General features: G+C 39.1%; 1 protein-coding gene across 6 annotated transcripts in view; it reads left to right on the top strand.

The window, feature by feature from the left end:
• The window catches only part of pde1cb (phosphodiesterase 1C, calmodulin-dependent b), an 83655-nt gene that overhangs the window by 45700 nt on the left and 15830 nt on the right, over nucleotides 1-22125 (top strand). For all 6 annotated transcript variants that reach the window (XM_041055246.1, XM_041055245.1, XM_041055244.1 and 3 more), the window contains 5 exons: nucleotides 16664-16777; nucleotides 17820-18002; nucleotides 19579-19645; nucleotides 20437-20553; nucleotides 21086-21226. In XM_041055246.1, the coding sequence (XP_040911180.1) occupies nucleotides 16664-16777; nucleotides 17820-18002; nucleotides 19579-19645; nucleotides 20437-20553; nucleotides 21086-21226 (622 nt within the window). The remainder of the gene's footprint in view (nucleotides 1-16663; nucleotides 16778-17819; nucleotides 18003-19578; nucleotides 19646-20436; nucleotides 20554-21085; nucleotides 21227-22125) is intronic.

The following is a 22125-nucleotide window of genomic DNA, read 5'->3' as shown; positions in this document are numbered from 1 at the left end:
GATTTGTGTAGGAAAGCTCAGCACGCACACATAAATTTGGAATGATTTACCAGTAAATGACAGTAATGGGCGTTGAACTGCTGAAATGCCCATATGTGAGGCTCACAAAATGTACTGAATGATGGCTCATTGGGAATAAAGCTGCGGTTGCAAGGTCTTATCTGTGTGTGTGTGTGCGTGTGTGTGTGTGTGTGTGAGTGAGTGAATGAGTGCAGTGTGTTGTGTGAAGTGGCCCATTGCCAAATAAAGTGCACTCTGATGTCCTTGTTTGTCCAAGGGTTGAAGGACAGACCAGTGATGACCTCACTCACCACAGTGCAGCACTTTTCAGCTTGTATTGATCTATCTGTGTTGTGTGTTTATGTGTGTGTCTGTGTGTGTGTGAGAGAGACAAGGACAAGGACAGAGACAACTGTGTTATCATGTCCCCACCCTCTCTCTTTTCTTTGTCTCTTCCTCTTTGAGCTATCTGGAAGAATTAACTGGAAGTATGTCTCCATGTGGTTTCAATGATTGTATCTGTTTCCTAATAACAACATCAGGGTAACTCAGCTTAAGAGGACAGGACACTCTGAAAAAGCTTTTGTTTCTGTGTGTGTAACTACACCTGCTCCCATTGTCACAGTAACACTGAGGCAGCCATAGTTGCCCATCACTATGTCTGGATTACTGCTGTAATAATCTCTGATAGACTCTCAGAGCACTATGCACTATCTGATATTATGCTCTGGCTTAGAGTCAAACAGATAATCTAATTGAAAGCACTATTTTCTCTACCTCTTCTGTTTCATTGAGTTAGCTCACTGGCCTGTGTGGGTGGAGTGTGGGTGTTTGTGTGATTGTGTCACCTATGCCATTTTTGTGCTTCGGGGATGTGGCTACCTTTACAGTAAGTACAGTTTAAGGTTGTGTTAGCCAACCCCCCTCTTTATCTCTGAATGACCTTAACATCTGCACTTCTCAGAGCTTGTGGGTTTCCAATGTGAGATAACATGCATGCTTAAGTCACCCGTGAAAGGACAGTCAAAATCAATTGTGGTGCTCCTTCATGGCATGGTTGTTATTGTTGGTATTTTGCACAAAGATGTAGTTCATTCGTTAAACTGTTGTGATAAATGTTATTATTATTTTAAAGGCTGTCTTATATCTGAGCTAATTTATGCTTTGACCCCCATTTAACACTTGTCACTTCATGCGTCTTGCACAGATCTGATCACAAAAAAGCAGAAATGCATTCAACAAATATTCAAGCTGGACTCAAATCTGATTGCTCATATTTGTAAGAGAATCTGTTGTTGTAGCAGAGAGTGAGTAATGGAGTAATGACACAAACTAGGACCAGTAAGGATGATGAAGCTGGAGTGAGTGTGGGAAGTGAAGGCTGCCATTGGGGCAGTGTGAAAGATGAGTAGAGGACTGAGGAAGAAGAGAGAAAAGGGGACAACCTATTCAGACACCCTTTATTATTACATTCAGTAGTTCTTTCTTAGTGAAAGATACAGAGCATTCATTAATAACAGCAGACAACAAAAAGAGCATGTTTACTGGCAGTGAAAATGAGTTCCCCAGAGCAGACTATCACCATTGAGACTTCTGAGTCGCTCTGTCAAACCAACTACTCCCTCCTCCAGCACTTCAAGAAGAGCTTTACCGACACAGTGTGGCGATCATCAAACAAAGTGAGGCTCTACTCCGAAACACTGAGAGCCTCACGGACAATAATGTCCTCCGCAGACAAAAAGGCTCTTCAGAAACAAATCAGTGACCTCAACCGAAACACTGGCCCTATGACACAAGAGCACGGTCTGACAGCCCTGGCGCAGACAAATAACCTGGAGAAAACTGACCTTTCCAGCAAAACCAAAGAGTCTGAGTAAAGACCTTTCAAATGTAGGAGAAGCAACTCCGGCCCCCTCTGAACTGGTCCATGAGAAACAGTATTTCACTTCTACATATGTATGACACACATATCTCAAAATGACAGCAGCAAAGCTTTAACCTTTAACCTTTAACCTTGGCACTGGCGAATTCAGCATGAAACTTAAGGCCTGGGAGCAAGAGATGGAGACCCTGTTCCCAGTCGTAGATAATGACTGTTTTCTGAGGTCTCTCAGGTTCTGGAAGTTAAGAAGAGGACCTTGTCCTTGCAGGGGAACAAACAAAAGCCTGAAAGGAGAGTCTGAGTTGAACCTCTGTGACATGGTCACCAAAAATGACTTGGAGGAAGATAAAACAGCAGTGAGCAAGAGCTCAAACAAATGTCAAGGCCCTTGAGATGGAGGAGGAACACTGACATGCCCTGGAAGAGGTGATGAGCTGTTTAAGGAGGAATGGGATCAGCAACGTCCTCCACTCTAAAATAAAGGACCTTGAAGAGGAATGGAATAAAGTGAAGTTCCTGAGTTATGAACCCACAAATGTCAAATAATGAAAGTAAGAGGAGAATGAGGCAATGTGCCACCACATGGAAATGGAGCTCTACTAGATTCTCACCCATAAATTTTGATGCATCCCACTGCTTGATACTGAAACAGCCCTTTTACAATGTACAATCTGATTAATTAAATCTAATCTGTGATCATCTGAGGAAATTACTTCACATCTGATTGGGACCTGGACAAATGCAAACTGCATCAGGACCTGTCTTCTCTTTCTTGTTTGGCCCCGCTGTAACACCACGGCACCTTACCTTCTCCCATCTGTTCAGATTGTTCATTGTGTTACTTCATCTTATTTACTCCCAAGCCTTCAACTGTAATTGTGTTTTTGAATCGCTCTCCAAGGCGTCGCACTTTCCACAGCATGAGAAAAGGTTTTCACACATCTCCATTGTCCTAGATTGGTTGTTACTGTGCAGAGATTTGAGTTTGCTGTGCCCACATGGGCCTGTCAGATCGGAACAAATCCATGTTAAAATAATTAGCCTAGCAGTAGCATTTGACTATGACAACACCTGCTGCTGGCATCCAGTGTGGTGCTAGCTAATCAGTACTGGAAGGATTCCTAAAAATAACATCTGATTGTGAAACCAGAGTGTTCCTGGGTTAATCGCAATTCTTGGGTCATTAAGAAGTTTTAAGTGTTGCACAGCAATTAGAGCTAATTGTAGAATGGGATTGTGTTGCGTTTGTGTTGAGAGAGCTGGTTTTTAACCCTTAATTAGGTCTGGGGTTTAATAAGTATGAATATTCTGTTTTCGGCAATACATTACTTAACGTTCGTGTCATTACACACATTTGGCTTTGAGTCGCTGCCTGATATTTCTGCACTTTTTAATACTGTTGGCCACTGAGCAGCATTAATGAAGCAGCTTGGAGTTAAGTGGTTTGCTCAAGGGCATCCTAGTGGCAGTTTGGCGAGGAGGAACCCCCTGTCCTCACACCCTGAATCATGAAGCCAATTACAGGGATTTGAAGCAGTGAAACGTATGCTTTCCAAATTGCTTTTGCAAACTGTACCACCGCCTCCAGCTTCATGACTTTATGTGAGTGTATGTTTGTACTTACTGTCTTCATGTGTGTATGACAGAGACAGACAGAAACCTCTTGCCAGCATGACTCATCTGACATGGGAATTCAACGACCTTGGAAAATCTGGTTTTACCTTATTAGATTGTTGTAAGTGAATTACTGACATTTAATGACCCGGTTATGAACTGGTGAACATGCCGGACAACACCGAATGAACGTGTGGCATGCTACCTTGGAAGGCTTGACAAGCACAATATAGATGTTTTAACAATTCTATTTCATACAAAAATACATTGAAGACACATTGAAACTCAAAATACTCAGATTTTGTCAGTGATTCAAAAAGGTAGACGACACCTTTTGTGAAAAAAGGAATGTCTGCTTTTAGGTTTTACACTTTTCAGTGGAATTCCAGTGGGCTGGTTAAAACCAAAGGGGTCATAAAACATCTGCTGCGTCAAATTCAGTCTTGCTCAGTGTCTCTCATGTACACATACAATACTTCTCTGCCTCTGTCTCCTATAGACCCACTCTGGCAATGAAACATACTTTAATCTCTGGGATTACGTAACTCATGCACCCACAGCGCATTTGGGATTATTTTCCAGCACTGACACATGTAGTAGGAGAGGGCATGTTTGACAGGGCAGCTAGTGCTGTAGGTAGGGTCACTAGAGAAATCAAAGAGAGGATTTGTATGTGAGATTAGAGACGCAGACATTGTTTACTTTGTTTTATGGTGTTGGATTTTAATTCTTGAGTTTCCTACTTCTTAGAATCACTCAGTACATTTGCAGGAATTTATTGATGAAAAGACATAATGGGAGTTCATTTGGAGTGCAAAGTGTACTGAGACATATGGTACGAGAACAAGAGGGTATCATTCTGGAGATGAAGTGGAAGATATACTTTAGAGAGGGATATAAATGTTCCGTATCTGTATATGTTTATGGTTTCCCCGTGTGAGTTGTTGGAGTGACAGGAGCTGTACAGATTGTCAGTGAGGTCAATTAGTGCAGTTGGGTTGTTTCGTGTCAGGCCACTGAACTTTGATTACACATTCACACAAAGGTTTCTGTGAAAATCTAACTGTCTGTTGCATTTTAACAGACTTGAGTAGGTGTGCAATAGTGTGTTTGAATGCTTAATAGAGCTGCTTCACTCTGCTGGCTTTGCTAATCAGGTATAACAAAGAATAACAGGCATATTGTCTGGGTGCTGTGGTAGCGTTTCCAGCTATTTATGCAAATATGAACTACATGTTGTGGTGCTGTGGTGATTTTAATAAATGCACTCCCTGTTGCAGTTGTGGGCTGGGACTGTTTTGAAAACAGTGCTTCCAGGAATTATGGCATCTAACAATAAACTTTTTAATGGAAGGATGGGCCTAATACACTGATCACAATACCAATGTTAGGCAGTGATTTGTCTTGATTTGAAGTTAAAGGGCTAAATCATGCAACCATAAGAAGTATAAACATGACATGAGGGCTGTTTATAATGTCACAAAGTTTTAGGTTTAAATAGGGCTTGTATTGTATAGGTACGGAGCACATAGTTTTCCTTAATTTGAAATAATTAATATACCAGCTGTCAAATAGTTCCCAAATGTATTTTGTAATAAAAATTCACAGGTTCATGAATCGTAAGAGGCAGGATCAAAGGCATCCAGAAAGTATTCTGAGGCGTTAGTTAGATAAGATGTACACAATACACTTGCAATATGAGTTTGAACACTGTTTATAAATGAACCTTACTGCACCGTTCTGTTGAATGAAAGGCCTAGTTATTGAAGTATGCTGTATCAGAAAGCATGTCAAACTTTCCTGTCTCTACCAGCACCAGGCCCTCTGGCTGGTTCCTGTGATGTGAAATAAAAGGTTTGTTACGGCAGGTTTCAAAAACACTCTTTTCCTTTTCCATGTATTACTCAAATATGCTGTCATTTGAAGCCCAAAACAAAAGGCGGACAATAGTACAGTCATTAGTGAGTCCATTAAATGTTTAATTATGCGATCCTGCAGTGGTGTCTGTTCTAGTGAGCTCACATTCTTCCCGTAGGTTCGTTTGCTTCTATTTGACCTCCTCCCCCTCGCTACTCATTTTTCTTCTTCTGCTAATTAATACCCAGAGTCATGGAAAGACAGTATTAATTGGCCATGTCTGCTTTTTCAGATTTCATGCATGTTTGGTGACTTGTGCTATTCTCAGTGATTATATTGGTGCAGATTTCACCTTGAGAAAAAAATGAAGTGCATGCAGGACTTTGTAAACTATCAATGTGATAATATATCCTTTTTCTAACTGCAGGCTTCGTTTCATTATAAATATAGTTTGAACTCTGATATTAACCCAAACCCAAAGCTGAGCTATCTACTTGCATTAAGCAAATCAGCTGAACCATGTGTTTGAATTAACAAAACTGTTAATTAAACCATGTTATACACAGACTCAAACTTGATATTTTTGTTCTAAAGTTACTGAATTATATGGGTATTTCTTATACAGTATACAAGGGTATTTTTCAAGTACACCTCCTTTAAGTGTTTTCCAGGCAGGTGTAAAGTTTTCCTTCAGTTGTGCCAGCAGTGTGTTACTCTCTATGATTAGTCAGCTCTCAGAGTTTCCCTCTGGCTGCAGGCCATGCTCTTATGTGCTCCAGTGGGTTTTCCCCATTGTAACTATGTAACTCTGTCACATGAGGACTAGATCATGCCGTTAAAACACAGACCAAAGGCACCCAAACACATACACAAAAGTACACAGGTACACAAAGTCTGTTAATTCTGTGATGCAATGCTGACTGTTGACATGCTGTAATGCTGCTTCTGTGCAGACTGACTACTTTCTGTTAAGCTGTTGGCTTTGTTTTATTTCCCTGCAGAGCAAATGACTTCCCAGAACTCACAAATTGCTTATTAATTGCTTATTAAAGGAAATGTAGTTTGTATTGAGAAAAACTTTTGACTCTTGCAGACACAACACAAATATATATACACACTTGGTCATTGACACAACCACATTCACGTTAAATATATTAGCCTTTGTAATCTCCGGTCAAAACCAAATGTTCTGTCTTTGTGTGGTCAGCCAGAATGGAAGATGAGGTGCCACAGTTTCCATTTAAAAACAAAAAAATAAACATATTTAAATTTTAATCATCATCTAAGGACATTTCTGTCACTCTATCAAGCTTTAGTCTACGGGGCATTATTTCTGAATATTGTTGCACCTAAACAACAAAGTAAGCCCTTTTGTCAATGCAGTCCAAAGAGACTGTTCCAGAAATTAAATGTTTTCTGACCTGACACTTCCACGGTCGAGGGTGCCAGTAAATGGTATCATTAATTGCTTAATGTGATGTATTAATGAACAGGATGATGGGATGTGGCACAGAAACAGATCTATCAAACCATGTGGATACAGGAAGTTAGGGACCATTTGGGCACTGTGAAAATATTACTGACAATAAGCCAAACTGTTTTACATAACATTCACGTGCTAAATGCTGTGCTATAAATGTATGAGTACACGAATTCATCTCATAAGATCTTGTCTCAGAACACTCCCACCTCATAAAGCTGCCCAAAGCAACCTTTAACATTATAGACTCCAAAATGCAGCATTTGAACTGGAGGTGGACAGAACATCTTTGCCTTTCACAATCCACTTTAGATAAGAGATTTTTTTTTTTACACAAAAATCCTGCTTGCTTCAGCTTTGAGCCAAAGTTCAATGCCGCACAGCTGCATCAAAGGCTGTAAAAAACCTGTATTGCCTTATTTGGAGCTGACAGTTGAAGATAGTGGTATGCGAGGTTGAGGTCAAGTGGTTACTTGTGTAATACTGGCATGCTGTTTCTGTTTTATGTACATGCTACACACTTGGGGTGTTATATCGATATCACTGCATGTGATTAGTATATTCATTGATTGTTTCTAGCTGGCCAATATAGCACCTACGCAATACTATAATATTAATTATTACTTAGTGCCAGTGGATAGTAAACCACCCAAAGCAATGGGTTGTTCTGACCCACAGTTAGTGTTTTGGTTATGTACCTGTTATAATCTACTCTAACTCTTTTTAAACTTGTGTAACCATGTCAACTATGTGTCTCTTGTGCAGTTTTGAATGTCATATGCACTTTTTTGTACATCTAACAATAAATTTGCGGGTCATCTCAGTTTGGGTGAACAGGTCCAACATTTTCAATTAACCACATATTGCAGCACTACAAATTTAGTTTACTTTCAGTGATTTCAGAAAACATGACGGCAAAAAAGTTAATTGGCATCTCAGGATAGCTCATGGGTTTCTGTATGGTGCCATGCATAAATAGTGGATAGTGAACAAAGAATGTACAGTAAATATAGCACAAGGTCACATCTCGTAATTTCCTTTTGCGTCTATTGTAATGTTTTAGACACATATCCTTTCTTTTGGTGTCTTCGTTGCATTAAATTGGAAACCTCTGAATTTATTTCACCTTCTACAACATGAACAAAGGGTTTTGATCCACTGACTGACTCTCTATTGCTGTTTTTTTTTTTTTTTTTTTGTGCTCATAGCGTTATGGAAGACTTTTTTACTTCATCTTGTGGATTTGATTGGCAGACTTTGACATGAGTGGGCTGCATTCAGCCAACCACTGATCTTTTTTAAGGTTTCCTCTGTCCCCCGCCGTTCTTGTCACATCTGTCATTTGCAACCTCCCACGGGAGAGGCTTTGTTTAGAACAGATATCGGAACTTTTTGAAGGAATTACCAATATTGTTCAGAGAGTGTGCTCGCTTGCACTGTTGCAGTATTTTGTAATTTTAATTAGAGCCATCCACAGCAGCCTGAGCCTGATGTAGCTGTTCCCACCCAAAACTGAATGGCCACCAACGCTCAGTGTGGGTGTCACATTAACATTTGTATTTACGTACAGTTTAAGCAGTTAGCTCACATTCCACAGCAACACAGAACAGAGGGGGAGGATTTCAAGGACATTTTAACAGGACACAACGGCTTGTTCTGTCTGTAATAGAGAGGTTTCTGAATCCCGAGACAATATTTGCCAATGTACAACAATGAATTTAATTTTCAATATTTTGTTGCTGTTCAGAGAAAGCCAGGTATTTTCAAATGTGGTTTGCTTTGAATTTTTACAGATAAAGTGAAGGATCAATTGTTCCTTTAGAAGAAGAAAACAATTCTCCTCCTCTGCTTTGTTCTTTACAAATTTGTCATTAAAGGCCCAGAAAGGCCCAAGCTGCTGTACTATAAAGAGAATCACTCTTAGCAAGCTTTTCTATAAAACTAAATTGGTGTTTTGCATGTTTGTTTTTCTCATAGATATCAAAGACTTTTCAATTTACTTCTGAAAATTGGTTTTCATTTAAATAGCAACAACATAAAATCTTCCACAAACTTAGAACTTGTTTTCTAGGTAATCAAAGTGAATACGTTTTGTTTTGTTCTTGTCAGTGTTAATAATGTGGCTTGGTAATGCAGTTGACAGTGTGGAAGATGTCTGCTGGTGACCCATGGTGCATTCATGTGGTCTTGAAAGACAGTCCACACAAATCAACAATGGACTTTACATAAAATAGGATAAAATAACTGCTTTTGTTGTTTAGTTCCGCTGCTTTTGATTCAGACTTCATCATGATTGAATGATATCTGATTGAAGAAAGAGCAGTTTAATACTCCAGTGTGTATTTGGCATTTTACTCCAACATTTTTTCAACAAATTCAGATACAAACAAAGAGTGTCATCTCTCAAAACCCTTACTGTGCATATGGACTGTTTTCCAATGTGTGCTATTGTTGCAGATATAGATTTGATTTAAATTTACTGATCACAAGATTTTTTATTCTGTCTACTGTGGTGTAAAGAGAATAAATTAAAACATGCTCTACAGTGAAGTGCAAATGAGTTTTAGCCCTAGTATTATTGTTCTAGACCTCTGACCTTAAATTAATTCATAATTTTGATTTGGTTAATCCATTTATCCATTAATCCACCCATTTTCTGCTGCTTATCCAGGGCCAGGTCAAGTGTCATGATTAATTAATTGTATTAGAACTGAAACGATTAGTCAGTTACAGAACAATAATCTGCAACTATTTTGATAATCAGCATACCGTTTCAGTCGTTTTGGAGGCACGACTAATGAAAACATGCTAAACATTTCTGATTCCAGCTTCTCAAATTGAGGATTTCATGCTTTTCTTTGTCAAATATCACAGTTAACCAGTTAACTGTTGTTTAAACAAAACAAGACGTATGAATATTTCAGCTCTGCTCTAATCTAGTGATTATATCAAAAATATAATCAATAGATTAATCTATAATGAAAATAATCCCTTCTTCCCATAGAAAGCGATTTTCAGATCATGGGATTTATATGATGGAAAGAAAACCAATGAATCTGATAATGAAAAACTGTCATGTTCACCATAAGAAGAAGAAAACAGCTCTGATCTAAACACTGAGCTCTTTTTTTTCTTTCTTTTTGGTCATTGTTGTTGTTGTTGTTGTTGATCAGAGGCCAGCTCCAGATTAAACCATGCCTCATGCCTTCCTGCTTCTACCCCATCTGTCTTGTCAAAATGTAGATGTCCCGGGACTCCAGTGTTTTATTGACGAACCTGCTGCAGTCACAAATCATGGTCGACGCTGCAGAATATGTGGCTGCAGGGCTTAACTGAGTCATCGTGTTTTTACAGGCCTTGTTCCGCTTATCAGCCCCAAACCTGTGTGTGTATTCCCTGAAAGCATGCTAATCTCCCCGGGTGATTACATTGACCCCAGGCCATTGATTACACACCGTCTAGGCTAGAATGTCATTGGAACACAGGCGCTGACCAATTTTTGCATCCTGGCAGTGCTCTCATTCCCCTCTGCTCAACGAGCCCCATTTATCCCCTCTCCTGCTTTCTGCTGTGTGGAAAATAGGCCCTGACTGTAGCTGTGGCTTCTCAAAGCAGACCTGTTTTTTTTCGCGAGTTAGGTCAGGATGGAATGTATTTAATTTTTTATTTTTATTTTTCCCATTGGGTATGAGGAGTGTTTTTTTTTTTTTTTTGTCTGAGTGACAAAGCAATTGTAACAGGAAGGAGAAAGCTGTTGCTACATTACCCCTCTGCTGTTTAATTTCCCCTTTTTTTTCCATGTTCACTTCTGGCTGTCACAACAGCTGTCGAGAGGTTGAGCATTGTGGGGCCCCATTTTACGCTGCAGGGCGGCTCTAGTCTGACACCAGATCATTCCGGTCCTTTCATTTTTTTCCCCATTCCTCTCTCTGAACAGGTCAGTCGAGGCCAAAGAATTGGATGCAATGAGAATAAAGGACGAAAATGCTCTCAACCTGAATTCCAGCTCTAATCTCCTCCCTGTGCTCTCTGTTCACCCCTATGAGGAAAAAACAAATAAATCTTTCATCTTCAGATATAGAGGCAGACAGCTGGAGGCTCATGTCTTTGACTCGCTCTGTCACTGGCCTGCTTAACCCAGTGACCACTGAAATTTGTCAGTGTAGTGGGAAAAAAAATCATCCATGAGATAATAGTAGGGATTGTAAAAACCATCCCCTAAGTTAAATTATTTACTTAGGGGATGGTTAAGGAGGGTGCTACATTATGATAGCTGATGATTGTTTCCTATTTTATATTAATGAAAAAAAATTATTTGAACCTCTATTTTCAATTCTGTTTAAAAGCACAGAGTAGAAAAAAGTCCAAACACTGATATTTCACTCAGAATAAAAAGCAAACCAATGAGTATATTCTGCTTAAATAAAATATTGCATTTCCAATTATTAGCCACTAGCTTTTCTATTCTCATGCTTTTGTAAATGCACTTTTCCTGCCCACAAACCCCTTATAGTTTCTCTGACCTCTGCAGTTAAAACATCTCTGAGATAATTGTGCTAATCCACTTCTTCAGCCAGCACAGAGGTAGCACTGGTAAACTATTCACAGTTCACATACAAAACCAAAAGGTCTGTCATGACATATTCAATGTGGCACTGCACCTTTATTTTTCATATCATAGCAGCTCAAGTAACACGTCAGGATTTTTTTTTCCATTGAAGACCATCATATTAAAGCTCACACAGGCCAAGCTTTAACTGCTAACCCCATTTGTCAGTCAATTACTGATCTGTCAAACAGGAGATATCGCATAGTAAGTCTGGGAAGCACACATCAAAAACAGTGAACCTCAGCCATGGAGCTGGTCAGGGCAGTGAGCTGTCTCTTCTTCAGTGCCACTCCTTCAAACTACATATGTTCGCAGGTGACACCATGTTGTTCAGACTAAATGAAGTGAAAGTCTGAACCTTTTGTATTCCAGTGCAGCCAAGTCAATCAGGTTTGTTTATATAACCTAAAATCACAAATTTGTGGCAAAGGGCTTTACAATCTCTGCAACAAATGATACGCTATCTTTGGACCTTGGATTCAGAAATCACTGTTGCACAGATGATTGCATCTTTTAGGAGACCCACACCCTTTATACTTAGAACTGATAATCTACTCAAAATCTATCTTTGGAATGACACACAAAAAGTTTTTATTTTAAACTTCAATAGAGAACAGCTGCTTTTGTATTTTAATTTGAGAGAGAAGAGTGACTGTCAGCTTGAATTCATGGTGGTTTGAGTGGATTCCAACTGTAGGAAACAGTATGAAAATGCCTATAAACGGCTTTTCTGCTCTCCTGTATACTCAGTGTTTGAAAAACTGGCTTTTTGGCAATATTTTGTGGTTTTGCTTGTTACAGTACCTGCACTGTGTGGATGGTATATACCATAGGCCACATACAGTGCTAAGTCAAGCCAATACCTTCACTATATTTATCACCACTGTCAGCTGTGCCTCATGTATATGTATTAGCAATATTCTCAGAGTGGAAGCTGAGCAAAATTTCTTCCAAGGCAATACTTTCTATATACACATATGTTAATATCTTCTGTTTTTATTTTTTACACTCACTAATGCCAGTATGTACATTTAAATCTGTGCTACTCTACAGTATCAGTTCTACGTAAATTTATCTCCTCCAGGAGTACTTACTGAGTGTTTTTTTTTTTTTTAAGATCTAAAGCATGTAGATCCAAATTAGTTAGTTGATTAATTAATTTAGCTGAAAACCGTTTTGCATTTATCAAACAAAAATGACAAAAAATTGCCTATACCGTGTGTAATGTCAGTATTGCAGCTTGTTGTGTAAATTTAATATCTTTTGGTTTTTGACTGTTGTTTAGAAGCAAGAAATTTGAAGACCAAGTCACCGTGGGCTCAAGGAATAGATTACAATTTTCTCACATTTTATAGACTAAATAAACAATTATAAAAATAATTAAGAGGTTTCAGTAATGAAAACAACCATTAGTCAGAAGCATCCTAATCAGTTAAATGTTTACATACAGTATTTTCTTTTCTTTCATTTGATGCTGAAAGAAACTGAGAAAATCACCTCGGTACCTCACCACCTAGTGTTCAGCCATTACAAATTACATGGCTGTTGCTCCTCCACCCTACCAACATTTTCTCTGGCTTAAACAGAAATTTCCAGTTGGCTCTGTGCCCAAGAATCACTTTGGGCCTGACCCATGCTATTAACCCATGCTATTATATTAGTGTGTTGTTTCCCTTGCTAATGACAGCAGGTGAAATGAGCCAATTTTGTTTTGGTTGGCAGAGACATTGATTTATTGTACATTCTGGCAGACGTGTCATCATCACACAAGTCTTTCTTTTTGGTTTTGAAAGGAAGCCCAAGAGTGTACAGCCTCGACAAAGATGATTTGCATCCTATGAACAAAGGGATATAAGGAAAAAAGAAAACAAATCTTTCTGTCTCTAAATAGTTTCCTCTTTCATCTCAACACTGTGGAAACGCATTAATTCTCACTATAAAGCCCTCCTGGATGTTCCACATCTTGTAAATCTTTTGGCTGAACAGCAAAAATTGATCAGGCATTCAGTTTAGGCTATTGTTAGACAAACAAAAGCAACGAGCCTGTGACAAAGCTTTTCCACAGAAACACTCAGTGGAGACAAACATTTCTTTCAGTACATGTGCTAATTTCATTCATCATGGGCTACCAAATAAGCGCAGCATGCCTGCACTGGTGCGCTACAACATGTAAAGTCAAAACAAATGACCAACAGGGAAAATTTCAATATTGTATGGTGAATTATAGTCTGACAAGGAGCTTTGTTGAAGGAGGTAGGGTATTTATATTATATATTTTATATTATTTCCTGAGTATTAGCAAGGAAGCTCACTGGCACACAGCTGTTCTTAATAACCATTATTAGTGGCAACTAAATCACATGTGCAGTGATTCCAGAGTTAAAGCTTACCCTTCATCCATTCACTTCCTTATGATTCCTAAAATAGCTGTCAGCAGCTTAAGAGAGATATCAGCATGTGAAGCAGCTGTTGTCATAGTTAAAGAAACAAAAAATCAGTCGACCACTTTAGTCCAGAGGAAAATATCTCAACAACTATGAGATGGTACAAAGTTTTGTACATACATTCATGTTCTTAGGGGATTAATTCCTGCTGACTGTTGTGAACCTCTGCCTTTTCCTTCAGTGTTGCCACTATCTGATGGTTTTCTATGAAATTTTCTTCAGTTACTCAAGATCCCCACAGGATAAACTCTAATGCCATTGTCGAGCCCCCGAGATTTTGCAGGTCAAAATTTTAACTTTTATCAGTGATTTCAAAATGTACTTGATGATTTGGCACCTTATTTTGGACAGATATTCACTGTTTGCAGAGGAGAATCTTTCTGACTTTGGAGATCCCTTCAATTTTCTTCTAGTGCCACCATGAGCTTGACATTTCTGTTTCTTTTTACTGAAATATCTTGATATCTATTGGATGGATTACCGTGAAATTCAGTCATTCTGTGAGAATGTGTTTATCCATGGTTTTTGAACAAATGGCATCAAGTGAACTGTACACTGAGCTTAAGTACAGCCTCACAGAGCTGCTAGGATGGCTGTAAACTCCCTAGTGCTGCTAAACATCTCACCAGACTTTTCTGCATGAATATGGAAATTATGACTGTGTGGGTTTTTTTTTGCAGAGGCTGACTCTCAGCATTTCCCACCTCATATTATTGCACAGCAGACAGTATGTCAGAGGTTAGCATTGAAGCTTTACAGCCAGATAGAAGTTAGATTGAATTCATTTTATTTTTGAGGACTTCTTTCAACATTCAGGAGATATTTAAGTCTGGTGGAGTGTAGAAAATTATGATATCTGGTAACATGGAGTGGATATTTCTCTGCTGTACACACAACACATTCAGCCCCCAGTAAGATCAACTTTGGCCATTAAAAGGAATAAATGGCCCAAAATACATTCAGTAATATTTGTATTGAGATATTTTTCCTTTACCGTCTCCACAGAAACAATTTGGATCATCAGTTGGTAAAATTTCAACTGCTGTCAGGGAATGTAATCAATGAGAGCATCTGAAACCTTCTACTCTCCCGCCTTTCTGCTTAATAATTCAACAACAAGCCAAGCCTCTGTGGGCATTCACTGTGAAAGGGAGCACATGACCTCCAGCACAGCAGCAGGTGGTGTTCTGCAAGAGGCTGCAGTGTGCAGAAATTGGTATAAATGTTAAAGTACTTTTCTCTTTAGTGCTGTTTTTGTTGAGCTTTTGTCAGGACTTCAGCATATTCGAAGAAACACTAAACACTTTTCAACACAATTAGTGTTGAAAATTATAGTATAAAGTATATAAGTATAACTGAATAAATGTACACCAGAATTAATTTTTAAAAATGCCAGTTAAAACTATAATACAAGATAAATTTTTCATGTTGTAAAACTTCCTGTAATGTAACATCGTTACATTGTACATACATTGTACAAAAGGCTGCTTTAGCAAACTTTTAAACCGTCATCCACAAGACAAGCACTTGAAAATTTATGCCACCAGCTATGATCACTTTATAATGCACTTAACTGTCTCCAGGAATTATTGTTGGAGTGCTCAAGATTCACAAAAATAGAATCTGAATCAGTCAAGGGCAAAAGGAGTGACACTGACCCAGATATGCAGGCAGGCTAATAAAATAGAGTTGTCAGTGGTGTCAAAAGCCACAAGCACCAAGTACTGCAATATTAAAGATATTTTAATTTTCAATAGCCAACACATGCAAATGAGTCCAAGCAGAGTCTGCAGACATCAAAGGTCTGCAATTTTTAGAATGAATAGACCCTTCAAACAGCTGACGTTTTGACTTGTCGTCGCAGGAAAAGCACAGGTGGAACTAATAACCTTAACGATGGCTCCATTCCAATTAAGTGTCCCAGTAGTGATCCAACATGCACAATACCAGAGCTGTGCAGCTGACACATGTACAGTAGATGGACTGCAGCCACATTATTAATGTTATTAATTACACCTGTGTTTGACAAGTCAGACCGTCTCTTATGAGAAAGACCTACGGGATAGTATTACACTAATGCCAATCAAGACATCTGAAAGGGAAATGTTATTTTTAAAAGAAGGAGACTGAGACTCCCATTTGAGCTTTAATGGACTGGAAGGAAAACGAATTTCAAGTAAACATTTCATTTAATTTATTTATAAGGACAACGCTCGTTAATCAACATTCTGTAAATGTACCAGTGGTAGACAGCTGGCTAGTTTTCAACCACAGTCCTTTGGCGAGATGCATTAAAGCCAAAGAAGTAATGCTTAGAAATTACAGACAGAATGCAACAAGACACCGTCTTAAGACAGCACATAAACCATGCAGAGCAACAGGAAACAGAAAAATATTAGTAGAATTATACAGCAACCGTATCCGCTCTTCAGTTCATGGAGCCAAAATAACCCTAACCCAACTTTTGAGTCCACAGTGATTCATTTTAGTTAAAAAGGAGAATATTTTGAAAATGTTGAAAGTGTTCTGATTCTCTGCTCAGATACTGCTGGTCAGTTTGTACTTCCGTGTTTTGATTTATCACTTCATGTAATTGTATTTTTATATGTTGTCTCACTTTATGATTTAGACCGAGAGTGCAGGGTTTTTTTCAATCTTGCCTTGTGCAGCAGAAACCGAGACCAGATTAATTGAATATCAGTTGCAATTATTTTATCATGTCAAGATGGCAGGGGTGTAATCCCATTTGTTAAATGACTGTTGAATCTCTGTTTTAGATTAAGATGTCTGGTGAAGCAGTTGGAGAGAGGAGAGGCTTCCCTCACTGACCTCAAGAAAAACCTAGAGTATGCGGCGTCGGTGCTGGAATCCGTTTACATCGAGGAGACGAGGTAAGAAAACAACAGCTTTCTTCGACAGTGGAACAAATATCAACAAGGTTCATTTATTGGAACAATGGCGCAACACTGACAAAGGCCAGACTTTGTAAAATGGGTGACTCTCATTAGAATGGCAATTAACCTGTGTTGTAATTCTCAGTTTCGTTTTAACCATTTAGTATTTCTGCGTTGTCACCTTGACCAACAAGTACTATAATAATGTAACACTGACAAAGGTAATTTTACACAAGGAGTACTTTTGATACTTTAAGTACATTTTTCTTTAAGGCACCTGTGCCTTTAATTACTGTTGTGAATACAATACTTTTACAGATTCAATGGGAAGTCAACAATTTCTTGTCATTTTTCCTAAATGACATATATATATCTGTATCTTTAAGTTTAGGCAACAAAAAATACTTGTTTGAGTTCATGAAAAGCTTTTTTCTTATGGCAAATTGTTCTCCGGGTATGGTTAAGGTTAGGGAATATACTACATGAGTGAATCTCAACAGCTAAATGCATGTCCACAGTCTGAGATATGGACAGGCTTATAGAATTATGTAAGCCTCTCGTCATCTAGATCCAGAAAGATTAGGGCCAGCAATGGCATGACCACTCCAGGATGGAGGATGATGAACAGTCCAGTGCAGAATCCATGTAGCACCATGATTATCAGTGTGATGCTTTCTCTATGCCATAAGAACATGTATTCAGTCCAGAGGGTGGAGACCAGCAGGCTTTGCTCTTGATCCCTTGTACATGTCAACACAACGGGGTAGCTGTGGAGAATTATATGGCACAATTGGATTTGAATTCTGCATCATGGTGATTCAAGAGGCCTGGGTTGTTTTGATGTTACATAAGAGGTGATATTATTTGATGGGCAGCCCTGGGATTTGAGTTTGATCCCCTGTGAAAGTAGACCTACGATAAATGCTAAATATTTTAGTAAGCCTTTAGTCTCTGCATCTGTCTGTTTTTCCTCTCTTTGCTTCTTTTTCTGTTTGTTTCTATCTTTTTCAACCCCAACCCCCCTTCTCCCGTGTTTCAGACGTTTGGTGGACACAGAGGATGAGCTCAGCGACATCCAGTCAGAGTCGGTGCCGTCAGAGGTGCGGGACTGGCTGGCTTCCACCTTCACCCGCCAGATGGGCCTGATGTTGCGACGCAATGAAGAAAAACCTCGCTTCCGCAGCATCGTCCACGCCGTTCAGGCTGGCATATTTGTTGAGAGGTAAACACGACCACAGTTACACACAAGCATGCAGTTATTTATGTTAAATAATTTCTATGGATTGTCACCTTTATCTTTCCTCACCTGAAGTTGCCGATCTATCATTGATCAACCTAAACCAGAGTAGCCTGGAGCGACTTAAAGCAATTGTGTCAACATCTTTAGTTTGGCCTTGCATAAGAAATGGACATCTACACTGCTCTTGAAGGTTTCAGTGCTTTTGCTGCACGTACCCTTTATATCACTGACATTTTACAAAGCATAGTGTATTAGGTTTTCGCTTTGAGGTCATTTCAGTTCAGGTCATCCATCATACTCACAACACTGCGTCTGCTTTCATCTTTGTCTGGGTTAGTTTTTTTATACCTTACTTTGACAGTACATTTTTTTGAAGTCAATAAAAAAGCTATGTCACAATATCAGAAATATCACAGATTATGGCCAGTAAGTCTTTGTGCAGCTCTACATAATGTGTATATAATTATTTATGAATGGTAAAGCACACAATAAGAAAGGGGTAAATGAGATTTTAAAAGATGTGAGTGAGGAATTCAGTTCAATTCAATTTCATTTATATAGCGCCCTCCACAATCAAAATTGTCTCAAAGTGGAGAAAGAAAAAATGCATGCAGAATGAATCTATCTGAACTTATGTGTGTGCCAAAATGAATGAAAACTAGAGGCATCCTCTAAAGTGGGGGAAATAATTCAAATTTTAATGCCCTGCAGCTTGCTTTGAATAAAATGCTACAGCCCTTTTAAAATTTCAGTCTGTTGTAAATATGTGTGCGTCCTCTGCACAGTGACTCACTCACCTGAATCAACCATATATCATCATGGCCTTGGCAAACTTGGCTAAGCACATTTATTCAGGGAGTTACAAACAGCTCCCCTCTCCAAGGCTCTGCTTTATCACACAATAACATGCAACGATGCATTTGTTGAAATCAGTAAGCCTCAAGTATGTAAGCTATAATCTTTCTTAATCTGTTTTTACAGAGGGCAGACTAGTTTTTTTCCCCAGACATTTACAATGAAGAAAGATTGGAAAAGAGGAAGAAATAGAGTGAAAATAAAAAGGTGGAACAGTGTGGTGCAGTATGAGGTGTCCTGCATTTAAATTTGAAAAATTGTGACAAAAAGGCCAACTTGATATTTAGCTTCATTTTTGGAAACTACTGAAAGACATCTGCTTTTGAAATTACAGCATTTTCTCGTGTTTCACAAAAATGCGTAGATGTTTAGCAATGCACACCAACTTCCAAATTATGCTAAATACTTGACTAAATCTCATGGGCAATTACGCAGCTTGTTTTGCATTTTATGGTTAAATTAATTTATATTTCAGTCCCTCATTTTTGACATAGCTTTAAACCTTTAGCAGAAAAAAATCCGACTTGCAGATGCTGTTGCCTTTTCTCATCTTAACCTTTTTAACAGTTTCATACTGTTGGGCTGATTTAGAGTGAGTCTTGGCGGGGAGCCTTCCAGGCTGTGGTTTGAGGCCGGACTGGTAACCTCTGGTGTTTACACTCAGTGGTGCGCTTCATTTGATGTTTTTATCTCATCCAAACAGGATGTACCGACGCACCTCCAATATGGTGGGACTCAGCTACCCCCCTTCTGTCATATCTGTGCTTAAGGTATTAACACGTGCACACACTCCCAAGCAGAAGCTCACAGATATGAATAGCAACTTTGTGCACACACAGACACACACATGCTGAAATCATACATATCTAGAGTTATTTACAAAAAACTGTTTTGCACAAGGGCATACTTTCCACAGGAACTGAAGGGTATTCTTCTCTCACTTTTCCAAATCCTGTTTTTGGCACCTTCACTTGTATTGTTTTAGGTTTATTATAAAAAATGATGATGGCCTGAATTTTGTTTCTCAGGCTAACTACAGGATGCCCTACCTGTTTTAGGTTGTTGAAACTGTAAGGAGCTTATAAAAATACCTACAGACACTACTCAGGGCTAAAAAAAATGTACTTGAGTGATATTTTTATTTACAATTAATCTTCTCATAAAAAGATGCTTATGTCAAACATCACTCAAAGACTAGACAGTAAAGCACAGTGATCTTTGTAGTAAAGATGAAAGCACAACATTATCTGTCAGTATCAGGTACAATATCTGAGGAAACTGAAAATGATTTAAAGAAGGGTTAGAGGACTAAAAATACAAAGATTCACATAGAGTTTCTATTTTTGTTGTACTACCGTTATTATAGAAAGCACAGTGAACTTCATTTTGTTACTTCATTGTACCCCCCCACTTCTAAAATCAAACCTACACCCTTGCACTTGCAGCACCATCTGTCTGAACAAGTTTTTCTTTTGCAAGTTTTTCTTTTACTGAGGAAGATGAATTCATTGTTTAAGGAGAAGTCTGTGTGATTATTTAATTTTTTTCCTCTCCCACACAGAATGTTGACAAGTGGTCGTTTGACGTGTTCGCTCTAAATGAGGCCAGTGGGGATCACGCGCTTAAATTCATATTCTACGAGTTGCTTACACGATACGACCTCATTAGCCGCTTCAAGGTAAAGTCACAAGGATATAATGTATCATGGTCTCTGGTATACTGTTGTTTTTGTGATTGAAAAAAGGAGAAACTAAAAATATTCAATACAGATAAGAACCCTCACTGTGTCTGATTTAATGGAAGTGAGCACACGCACTTCTCTGTCTCTCTCTTAAGAGTTAGATTATGTTGCTGTATTTCAACAATGGCCATAATACGAGGGGGTGGGCGGGGGCGGGGGGGTGTGGACATACTTCATCTCATCTGATACTGGGGAAGCTCATTTTCCACAGCATCTTGTTGCTGAGGACACTCCACCTGAAGGACCAGCATCTGAGAGTAAATGACACAGGCAATGAAGCCGACATAAACATGTAGCCATAGTCTGCAGTAGCTTAAATGATCCATGATTTTATGACAGCAGTTTCAGATGCTGAGGGAACTGTGCACGCATTGAAATTGTATGTGCTCATCATTTAAATCACCAGGTAGCTTGCAGAAGTTCTTTACTGTCTGCAGTGTTTTCAGACATTTGTTTTTTCTGCCGTCAGATCCCGATCTCCGCAGTGGTGTCATTTGTGGAGGCCCTGGAAGTGGGATACAGCAAACATAAAAACCCCTACCACAACCTGATACACGCTGCAGATGTCACACAGACTGTACACTATTTGCTACTCAAGACCGGCATGGTGGTGAGTAGTACATGGACAGGTTAGATGACATGATGTTATCAGCATATACTGTACAGAAACCCACTGAACATGTTGGTTTGGTTCCAAGAAAGAAAGCTCACTGGGTTGAAGCTTAGTCTGTGAAATCAGGGGGATTTTATCCACATGGTATTCAGAACATCTCTGTCAGCTGACGTTTGCCAGCCTAATTGCAGCTTTGCTTGACATGCAGCTTCTAAATATGGCTATTTTTTTTTTCTTGGAAAATCCATGAACCATTCTTTCACGGAAAAAAAACAAGATGCCCAAGGAAAATCACTCTTTAATCCCAGTCTTGCTCGGGGCAACTTTCAAAACATCAACCTACATTTTTCTTAGAATATCTGTCAAAATGTGACACTTGTTGATGGTCACTGTCTCAACATTTGAAGTCAAATATTTTCTGTCTGTCTGTTCTTTTGCCGTAACACCGCTTCATTTCTACTCTCCATACTTCATGTTGCTTTTGTTCTTTTTCCATCTGGTGACCTATATTTCACTCCTTCCCACTGCAGTGACTTTAGGGTAAGTAAAGAGAAAAAAAAACCCAGCCTCACTGAGTTCAAAGTCCCCAACCAGCCAAACAGCCGTCCGCCCCCGCTTCCAGTGTTTTTATTTAATCACCTTAATAAGGTGGCTGCGACAGCTGTCGACATGGTGTGTTTCTTTGGGCAGTGCCTTGTGGAGTAAACCACATTACTGCCAGAGCCACGGGCTCCTGGGAGAGCTGCAGAATAGCATCTATCATTTTGCAGGCCCTCCAGACTCCATTAAATCAACAATCAACAGGTCATTCATAAAGAAGGCCCGTGAGGAAATATACTGAGGGATGGATCGGGCATCTTGCACCCATCACCCCGTTCATAATGAGTCCGCCATCC

This window comes from Toxotes jaculatrix, chromosome 14, assembly GCF_017976425.1.
Source record: "Toxotes jaculatrix isolate fToxJac2 chromosome 14, fToxJac2.pri, whole genome shotgun sequence".
Taxonomy (NCBI): Eukaryota; Metazoa; Chordata; class Actinopteri; family Toxotidae; genus Toxotes; species Toxotes jaculatrix.
Note: the sequence above shows the minus strand (reverse complement) of the source record. Positions and strands in the feature narration are given on the sequence as shown.